Source organism: Gavia stellata, chromosome 10 (assembly GCF_030936135.1).
Source record: "Gavia stellata isolate bGavSte3 chromosome 10, bGavSte3.hap2, whole genome shotgun sequence".
Lineage (NCBI taxonomy): Eukaryota > Metazoa > Chordata > Aves > Gaviiformes > Gaviidae > Gavia > Gavia stellata.
In genome coordinates, this window is record NC_082603.1 from 14,882,430 (window position 1) to 14,893,484 (window position 11,055).

The 11,055-nt window shown below is 33.0% G+C and overlaps 1 protein-coding gene across 1 annotated transcript in view; it reads left to right on the top strand.

Annotated features, from left to right (window-relative positions):
• CDC14A (cell division cycle 14A) overlaps positions 1-8,490 on the top strand; it is a 64,859-nt gene extending 56,369 nt beyond the window's left edge. Inside the window, exon 16 of the mRNA XM_059821841.1 lies at positions 8,212-8,490. Coding sequence (XP_059677824.1) covers positions 8,212-8,243 — 32 coding nt within the window. The 3' untranslated portion in view covers positions 8,244-8,490. The remainder of the gene's footprint in view (positions 1-8,211) is intronic.
• Positions 8,491-11,055: the final 2,565 nt, after the last annotated feature.

The following is an 11,055-nucleotide window of genomic DNA, read 5'->3' on the forward strand; positions in this document are numbered from 1 at the left end:
CACTTGACTTGAAACCTAGTCCTTTTCTAACACCAAATATGAAAAGTATTATAGAGCAAGATATTTCTGATGTTCTCACTATTTTAGCTTTAATTCCTCAACAACTTTCCTCCCTTGGGCTTATTTTGTGCCCTTTTTCTGTGTGAAAGAGTCTACATAAAGAGGATGCACAAATAAATGAATGCAACTTAAGTTATTCTATACCAAATACAGAGAAGAGAGAGTAGAGAAACTTCAGTTATGAAATCAGAAGTAACTCCGGCTATTTTAGGGAAAAAATAAACACATTTACTCCTGTAAATCTAAAAAAGACTTAAAATATCTGGTTTACAAAGATTTGATATCCTACTAATTATAAAAATTAGTGCAGTGCTTTTAATAGAATGTATTGCGTACAATTAATTGAACCTGTCAGCCGCTGTTTAGTAGTACTGACACTTCAGATTTTTATTTTTTTAGCTGCTGGAAATAAAATTACCTTAATATAAAATTAACCTCAGAATATTACACCTTTCTTTTCTGTTTCCTTACCACTAATAAATTGTTTCAGTATAAAGAAAGTTTTAGTGTTACACCTGCTACTGTTTTTGAGTGTGGTGAGTCCCCTGTCTTAAAACTGCTAATACAGACATTGCATGTAACTAGGACGTCAGCCCAAAAAGATCATTCATGGGTTTTGTTCTCTTTTTGCTGAAGAAGCAGGGGATCTACCCTCTCGTTAACAGCTTATTTTTCTATTGTGGAATTAAATCGCATGTATGACTGAAACCTAACTAGTATACAAAGTACATTGAAAATTAAGTTAGTTGAGGAAACTAGATTCTGTATTCTCATAATTTCAATGGGTACTTTCACTGGAAAATGAGCAGAGTTACTGTGTTAGGATGTGCTTGACCTAAAGCAACTCTTTAAAATACTTGATGCTTTCAGACTCCTTGCTTGAAAGTACATTTAGCTTCTTATCCACTACAAATTATCTGGAAATAAATGTTAATATTCTGTGATCTTAGGATCACTGAGTGTTCTGCATTGAGTTTAAATTTTACTTTAAACATCAACAGTAACTTATTTGCAAGGGACTTCTTGAATATTGCCACATCCTTTCAGTTTTTTGAAGTTGTTTTACCTCTTTAATTTGGCTGTGGTTTTTTCCCTGCTATGTGGGATTGAGGTAAACTATATATAATTGAAATTTTTCTCAAGTTGGATATAGAAACCATCCCAGTTTTCTTATGATGAAGCCAGTTCTAAAGCAAGAGAATCATTTTAGTTTAAGTAACTAATTTGGTTTAATTCCTCCAGGCATAGAGATGAGGAGAGAGGTGAAAAGCTGTATAGCAAGCTGAGGATGTTTGATGTGAGACACATCCATGAGTCTTCCATTTGTTCATGAGTTCTGATGGTTCTGGAAAGTCACCCTTTTTTGGTGTTCCAACTCTTATTCAACATGCTTACAGTTCAGTCCTCAGGTGGACTGACAGAGGCTCCAGTTGAGTATACTGGAACCAAAGTCAATACACCAACAATGGTAGAGAGCAATCACTCATCTGAATAACTAAGTGGTAAACTGTCTGATTTTTTTTATTTCTCACCTTCAATATTGTCTCTCATTTAATGTATTTAAACAATAATTCTTTGGATGGTCGACCTGTTCCCATTCTTCTCTCTTGTACCTTCTGTAAATTATATGCTGCCAGCAGCAACTCTTAAGAGTTTTTTCCAAATTCTAGTTACAGCTGCGTATTACGCATAAATATGTAAACCTACATGCAGACCCCTAAGGGGAAGAAATGCCTTTTAAGTGTAATGTGACTCAATCATGAAAATAAGCTGACATAGTTCACAATAGGCCAAAAGTTATAAGAGTACCAAATGATAATATAAACCATTAAAAGGTTGAATGAAAATATAACATCTTAAAAACTAATAACTGTCATCTCCTTTGGAAAGGTAGTTGCCATGCCTTTATGCTACAAATAACTTCTAACAATGAAAGCAAAGTTAGTGGGCTTGTTCCATAAGCACAGGCTGAGAAATTAACTAATGGTTGACACTTTGTTTCTTATTTATGTCTAGATATTTACAGAATTCTAGGTTAGCACTATATTTAATCTCATAAACCCCCAAGGTTCAACACAATGGAATTAACACAAAAACTGCCCAAATATATGTGGGGAGAAGGGCTGGGTTTACAATGTTACTGTCTTGTCTAGTATTGTAGCACGTTTCCTTCTTACAGAAGGGTGACTAAAATACTTAAGAAAAGAGAGAAAAGCAAAGAATGTTGATTACTGCTTAATTTAATGAAGAGTAGAAGAGCAATTCGTGAACAGCCATCGACATCAGAGAGGGCCTATAGCTATGCACATCTTGGCAAAGAGGGAAATGAATTGTTGTTCCCTTGCAATAAAACTGTTAAGTGACTTCAAACAGTGATTTAAATGAAATATGTTAGGCATAGTATAAAGTTTTAGGTTGAATGGGAAACATTTTTGCAGAAAAAGTAGCTTTCTAGAATGTGCATTTCTCGTGTTTTAAGAACATTTTTAATCTTCTTCCTACCTGTCTTAATGCATGGAAGGATGTAAGGGTGTAACCTTTGAACAATTCTTGGCTTTATATCATCTGCTGATTAGGAGCAGAGGTTATACACAGTCAAATGTAGCAAGATCTTTAAATGAGATGCTGTATCCAGTCTTCTCTGGAACAGTGAGGTGAGAGAAAAAGGATTTTATGTATTGTGATGTGAGAAGCAGCAGTTCTTAGGAAGAATCATGCCATGCAACGTCTATGTAGCAAAATACAAGTTTCTGACTTACCTGTAATCTTATTTCAATATAATAATGGTTAAACTGCTTTCCTGCTTGGAAGATGTTTTTCAAACATGTCCTGAATGTTTCATGTGCTTCTAAATATACCATATGGCCCTGTGCATCTATCACAATCACAGTGGAGTGCACTAAATTGTTTTCTGTTTTAGGTACAATTGACTGAGTGCAGATACTGTGATGTCACAGTGTTTAAGGCAAGAGTAGATTATTTGATCATCTAATCTCTGGATGCTTTCTGTCTGGTAGTGAGCCTCTGACTTCCTGGCTACTACAGATCCACCTTGATGGTGGCTTATTTTGAAGACTGTATAGTTTTTCTTGATAATTGGTCCCACTGGTTGAATACAGTCATGCTTAAAACCATTTCACTTTTAATCTGAAGCTTGCTCTATCTGTTTATTATGTCACTGTTAACAGTCCTTTATTACCTTATTTTCTTGTCATGAAGATATTCCATGCCAGTCATCTCAACTTGATTGTCTTTTGATAAGCTAAGTTGGCTCAAAGATCCTTTTGTAAAGTGTTCAAATGCTTTACAGTTCTTGAAAATCCTCTTTCAAGAAGTAGATGCAACACTAACATTCATCTTTCAGGTCCAGAAAGCCAGAAAGCTGCTACTTAGTGCTGTCCTGCTTATAAATCCATAGCTTGTGTTAGCTTCTTTAACTGTAATACCTGGGGAGAAGAGGAGAAAAAGAAAAAGAGTTCTTGCCATCCAAGATACTGACTTGTATTTTAGTGCAATGTCCTGCATTCCCTGATTTTTTTTTTTTTTTTTTTTTTTTTTTTTAATGTGGAACTCTGCATTTGGCTCTATAAAAGCAATCATCCTTTTTTTCTCTCCCCTCTTCTTAATAGACCAATAAACCAACCAAGGAAGATTGTTTTGTCTTACTACTTCAACCACTGACATCCACATGTTTTGCTTTTGGTGATACTCATCAGTGGTCTTAAGCTCATAAGCAAAATATGGAGTAGCATCAAGCCTTAATACCAGTTCTGGCAGAATTCTGTTAAAAACAGAATTCTGTTTAATGATTTCCACGTCACTGTTTTAGATGCTGAAATTACTTTGAAGTCTTGTCAGCCAAATCTTGGTCTTGTTGCAGTATGTGTTTTTATTACATTGCACTTTTTTCTAATTGGAGCACATCAAATAATGTACCTGACAGAATTCTATTACATATACTGGTGGTTATGTTTATTCATTTAACCTATCTCATCAAAGAATTCTTGAATTATATGAATTATATTCCTTTTCTTTTTATTAGCAGAATTGCACTTACCTGAGTTAGATATCAAGCTAACCATCTGTAATCATATAGGTACTCTATTTTAGAAAATCACCTTATCACTCTTATTTCTCTTTCTAAGTTTGTTAACTATCAACGTGAGTGGTGCAGGAGCATTTTAAGATGGTTAGGACAGTAATTTTAAATTCTAATTAATGTTCTTTAATCTCGCAAGTGAGGAAATTGGGAACTTCATTTTTATGCAGTGCAAGTACATAATTTTTTTTCTCCAGTATGGAAGAGAAAGTTATTCAATACACTTTTTTTTTCCTGTTTTGTAATGAAACATTTTTAAAAACATTTATTAATACTATTGTTCCTTTCTGTTGTTGTCAGCCGTATATTTTTCCCTAACGGTTTTTGTCCTTCATCAGTGTAAGCTTATAATCCACTTGCTTTTTATTGTGTTTATGCTGATTGTTGCTGTTGTATGCTGATGAACTAAAGAAAAGCTTGATTTTCATAGAATAGACAACTTGCTATTCTAGCCAAATAGACTAAATATTTCATTTGCACATTTTACAAATTGGATGTTTTGATTAAACAGAATCTCTCACAATTATAACTTGCAGAAATACTGAGTACAATCACATTTAAGGTACCACAATAAGATTTTTACTTTGTTCTTACAATAGTTATAAATCCAAATATGACTCTTTAAAATGTATTTTTATTGAAGAGTGTGTAACTGGGTAGTCTTAAGATGAGTCACCTTTTGCTTCTATAGCTGTCATGGAAACTGGCAAGATGGAAAAATTTCAAAAAATTGATAAATGTAGCAGTATTTTAAAATTCATATACGTGATCTTTATAATCGTAGATTATTTTTTCTTAATAAGAATTTACTATTAATGAATACAGGACAGCTTTTGCAAAAAGAGAGACAAACACTAGTGCATCTTGCTGATCTGTAAATTTAGCAGACTCAAAGGATTACTTGAAGTGCGTATGCATTTTCTATAACATACCCTGATCTATTTTAGTAGATCTTGTGTATTCACAGTAATTCTTGCCTGCTGCAACACTCCTGTTGCAACAGTGTTTTGGGAGAGTTGATGCACAATTCAAAAAACTTTTTGCAGTTACCTGGAAAAAGTGCATATTCAAGTCCTAACAGATAGCCCTAAATGCTATAGGGTTGTTCCCTCTTAAAAGTTAACTCACAGCTGACTAGGTCCTGAAGTTGAATGCATGCGAATACAGTCCTAGCGCGTAGATGGATCTGTGGCTTATTTTCTCTTCCAGGAGGCTTTCCATGCCTCCTATTGAAGAAGAAAAATTACAGTGATCTAAGCAGTTGCTTCAGCATGAACTTCATTAGATATCATTAACTGTAGTGAAGCTATGTAATTCTTAGTTCTTTGTTTAAATGTCTGGTACTTGGGTATAAAATGCCAAGCTTTACACTGTATGGGACCACTGTAGGAGTATACATTGAGAATGCTTCTCAACTGAATTTGTACTCTTATCACTGCAATTCAGCAGTCAATTTTCTTCGGGTTTTTTCCTTCTATTTTTACCTCTATTTTAAATAAGATTTTGTTAAATACCAGCATATGACTTGTAAAGGTGGATTGGGGCTTTTTGTTTTTAATAAAGCTTTCAGAATCACAGGCCATACTTCGAGTCACTGCAAATAGGAGGTAGGAATGTAAATTTTAAAATAGAAAACTCCTCAAAAGATTAAAAAAAAATAAATTATGATTACAGGCTTTGAAATATTACAGTCAATCTCTTTGGACACTGTGAAGAGATTTAAGAGCACAAATGACTTAGCTGCAAAAGCAAAAAAACCCCAAACAAACAAAAACCAACCCTCCCCAGCTATAATTTAATTTTTCAGAGTCAAAAATTAGTCTGTATACTTTACAACAGCTTAGTTGTTACAGCTATCACTATGTTTTTAGTAATAGGAACTTTATGGGAAGTCACATCAATTAATCTGGGAAAAATGCTGCTTAGATTTAATTCTTCCCTGTATTCATAAAAGACTGAAACATTAGGAAGAAATCATTGCTTTGTGAAGTAGAGCTATGGTGAGGGTGGGAACACACTGAAAAACATTTCTCAATTTGAAAATAATTAAAGTAAACCATGCCTACCCATCTGTAATGAAAATTAACAAAACATGCTATCTTGTTTCCAAGCAATCTGTGCTGCGTGGATATTTGTTCATCTTTGTATGTTGCCATTAATTTTTTTCTGTATTTTTGTAACTTGGATTCCTAACAATTATAAGAATTTTAGTGTAAACTTCAGAATCTTTAATTTATGGTTTAGTTGTTTGTTTATTTAAATTATGATGTAGAATTTCTGGTTACTACTGTCTGCTCAGTAAAGGGCTGCTGTTCATAGTTCTTTGTGAACTAACACTAGCTGTTCCCAAGATCACCAAAAGTGTATGGTGCTTTCTGGTCATCTTTCATCTGTCCAAGCTTAAAGTAATCTATTACTGTACAACATATGAGAGTATATAATTAAATTTCATGCATTTTTTTATGTTTGTTAATCAACTTTACTGGGAATTCAGCTTTGAAGGATCCATTTCAAATAACTGCTCTAGTTAAGTGTAACCATCTTTCTGATTGTTAAAATACACTTCTGGAAACGAGAAAGCTTTGAGGATCATTAAGAGAGCAGAAGTTTCAAGTGCTCATTAATGAAGGGCTATTCCTTCTGCCTCACTCTTACATGTAATAAATAGCTTGACAAACGCTCTCACCAAAGCTAATAATCCAGAAAAAATATTAGAGAATGGAGTGGGGAAGAATAAACTTCTATGATTGTGTATACCATAGTGATTCTGAGCCTATAATGAAAAAATACTTGTTACATCTGTTTAGTTTTATGGTAAAGTATTTTCTATTAAATTATACCCTTCATGTTGAATCCATTCAGTACTAAAACCAGAATCTTTTTAGTCAGTGGTAGTCAAGTCTTTATATGCTGACAGTACTTCTTTTTCAATCTAGAAAAGTATATCCAGATGGTCTCAGATCTTCAAGATGTGAAAATGCATTTAAAAGACAAGTTTGGAAATAGACACTGAGACTGAAGATATAGGGAAAAAAAGTGGGTTTGTGTGATATTAGTTGGAGCTCTAAAGATTTATATATCTATTATGCACTTCTAATAGGTTTCACTATGGATGCCAAAGAGCATTTCTATATTGACTAGTTAGGAATAGTGGGAAAATAGAAGAGAAGATGCCAAAGTTCTGAGCTTTCTTGGGACTCATGTTGTCCAGTAGCTTTCTCTAATTCTGATGAATTGATGCAGTTTTAAAATATGGTTTAGTTTTTTATTTGCTATTTGTTTATAAGCATTCTAGTACAGTGAAGAGCGCTCTCAGATAAGACTTTTTATTCATCAGAATGACTTCCTGAACACATCTGTATAGGAGGTAATAAAATGTTTAGATGCTGTCTAAACTGTTTAATTACTTTATAATAAAACTTTAGACTTCAGTAGAAACAGAATTGTAAATAAGTAGAGTAGACCAGGTTATGCTTTCCCCTTAATTATACTGACTGCTTGCTCATCCAGATGAACCATTTGCAGTGCTTCATTTTCACCTGTTTTTAGTAATCATACATAAATTTATTCATGTACATAATTGTACTGCTGTAGCTTTTGTCTCAGTAATTAGCTACACCATATGTTTCCTATGTCATTACCTGAATCAACTTCTAAAGTATGCTGTATTTTTTACAGTAGCACTTAGATTCTCATTCAGGATAAATGGAAACAATTCAATTATAGTAACTGCAATCATACGTTTTTCCAATACATTTTAAAGGTATTGTTTTAAGGTGGTGTTTTAAAGGACTTGTAACACTTTCTTGAAGAATCTCTAGAATTTGGTTTGGAAAAGTAAGTGTAGATACAGGAAAGCTGATAGACTTTACTGTATCCAGTTTTTGAGTTTCTTCTATTTTATCCATCTTTACCTATGCACACATTCAGATCCCTCTCCAACTCTTTATTTTTCTTCTTCCTGTCCTTCCTCTACTCCTTAAGTGCAAAATGCATATTATATACAAGTATAACCTCCCCAGTGAGTTTTAATCAGTTTTTTTTCTCTGCACAGTCCCTTCAGTCTGAGTATGTTCAGTTCTAAGGCCTTGCTGCTTTGGTGAAACCTGTTGAGCTCTTAAAATCAGAGTCCTTCATGAAGGAGAACAACTTGAAGAAGGAAGCTGCTCACTCAGAGGAGAAATCTTCAATACAAGACACATTAAAACCTTAACACCAAGAGGAGACTTCTTAGCAGGCAGAAATTTCTTGTCAATGACTACTGCAGATGCACTGATGTTGAATTTATGGAAATTATTTTACCCTATGTTGTATACAGATTTAAATTTTTAATGTCGAGACAGCTTCAATATATTTCTAATGAGTTTCATTAACACATTTATTAACTTGTGTACAGTGTTAAAATATGTATTAAGAGAATATTTTCGTAAGCAGTATATATAAAAATTATGTAAAAATTAGAATATATTTTAATTTAGTGTTGTTCACTTCTTTGCTACAAAAATGTGTGTTTTAAAGAATTTTTATGTGTTTATCAAAAATGAAAAAATTTTTATGAACAAGATGTTTTTCTTGTTTTATGGGTCCATCATTATTGCAAAAAGCCTAATGTAACTACTTTTTCACTAATTGGTCTTCTGGTAACTTAATGGAAGTCTACCTAGTGAGAGACTAGTTATGACACTATCAACTGAAAGCACTTGATACACATAGTCTGCTTTCCACTTTCAGCTGCTAATGTTTCATAAGGAAAGACTATGAAAGAAAAATAAAGGGAAAGTATTTGTTGAGATGTAATGTAACTTACGTCTTCCATTGCAAAGAGAAAGTCATTTATCTGATGATTCAGTTGTACAATTAGTGCTTTCTTCCAGTTTGTCTTAAAGAAATGTGTTTAACTTTTTTCTTTTCAATGTAGAATGTTAAATTTTGCTATGCAATATATACTGCAAAAATGAAGGCAGACCAAACTTAAGTTGATAAGAATGTATATGTACAATGAATTTGGCAGTGCTACATACTTACATGTTTTTAACCTACATTTGGCAGTATGTGTACAGTTTCATTAGCAGAGCATACTAAAGTAAATGTTGGAAGTATATTAAATTTTCACTTATCAATTGGACACTTCAGAAACTTTTTAATTTGAAAATTATTGTTAAACGTACAGCTAATGTAACCTCCTGTGTCAGGGAATGTTTTTGTCAGTAGTAAAGATGCTCTTTAACATATCATTTAATCAGGTGCGATTAGGAATGAGACTTAGAATGAAGTGGTATTACAGTGAAGTACTAGAGATCACGTGTGAAATTTTCAGAACTCTACAAGTACATAGTAAGCAAAAAAATGTAAGCAGCTGTGATGACTTGATCTGCCACTAATTTAGAAGACAAAACCAAAACAGATTTGTTACCTGTGAGTTTTTTCGATATCTATGGAAACTTGAAAATAAAACTTGGAATTGTCAAGTCTTTGTTCCTGAAGACCTGTGAATGCCCTGCATTTGCTTTACAACTGAAGTTAAGATGAAGTGCCACATTTTTTTTTAAAAAAGATCAGATCACAAATTGCTATGGAAAGTTGTACTGGAAGTGTTAATAAGCAATACTGAGAGCAGCTATATAAATCACTGAATAAAATTTATATGCAATACTGTACTTTTTCACAACTGTGTATATGTAACATATACACACATGAAGTAGCATATGTGTGTGCATATATATACTGTATATGAATTATAGATTAATGGTAAGGTAATTCTACCTCTTATAAAGAATTGTCATGTACTTTGTTATAAATAGTTTTCCTTAATAAAATATTGTTTAATTTTGAAATGTAGATATATATACACATACAGCTAATTGATAATAAAATGCCTATATTGGCCAGCTTCCTTGTTTCTTGGCTTTTTTTGTTTAAATCTTTTGATATAAACTAATATGATTAGATCACTAATTGAAGAGTAGCTCTTCAAAATCACCTTCTTCTAAAGTATGTAATGTATTTATAAATAAGATGACATTACAAAAAGACATTAGTATGACAGGTATCTCTTACAACTGATCTCTCTGGCTAAAGTTCTTGTATTTGCTTTGTATAACATCAAGTATTTAATCAACGTGTTGATATCATGATGTAAAGGTTATATTTCAAAATACCCTAATTTAAAAGCTGTGTCTGAATGGAAGAAACTTTTTTTTTTCCTGGACCAGGACCCGTGTTAAAGGTGTAATACACTTTGTCTTTTTTCAATGTGCAACAGGTTTCTTAGTCCCACTAACAGCAGGGTCTTTGTCCGTAAGAACCTAAAAGATCATGCCTTCATTTCGCTTTTTTCCTTCCTTCAAATAAAAACTAGTTACAAATAGTTCTAACATTGTTTAACTCTGCTGATTTTCAGTAAATTTGTTGTGTTGCATGAGTATTTATCCATGGTGCTTAATATTCCTGTCAGATAAGCCTGTACTGCAGTAGATGAGGTGGACACTATGTAACTGTTACACAGCCACTCTAAAGGAGTGGCAAAGCCAGGAATACAGCAGATGCTTTACAAGTTGCCCAAATTCTAGTGACAGTCTAATCTTAGAAACACAATAGAAGGCTTCTGCCACTACATTCAGACAATTAATGGATGTTGATTTGGATGTGTAGTGTAAATATAAAGGATATAAAGGAAGAACAGCTAATTAAAAAGTTTCTAGAATGTAGGCATCAACCTCTCCCTTAGCCTTTTTCTAGACTTAATTCCTATTGATTTATTATACAAAATACAGTAAATGCCAGCTAATGTACAACATATTTTTTGTTCTTAAAAATGAATTATAAATATAGCCAGTATTCTGTAACAATCAGCTTCTTAACAACAAATTTGGGGACAGTGAAAGGTCAAGCAGGTC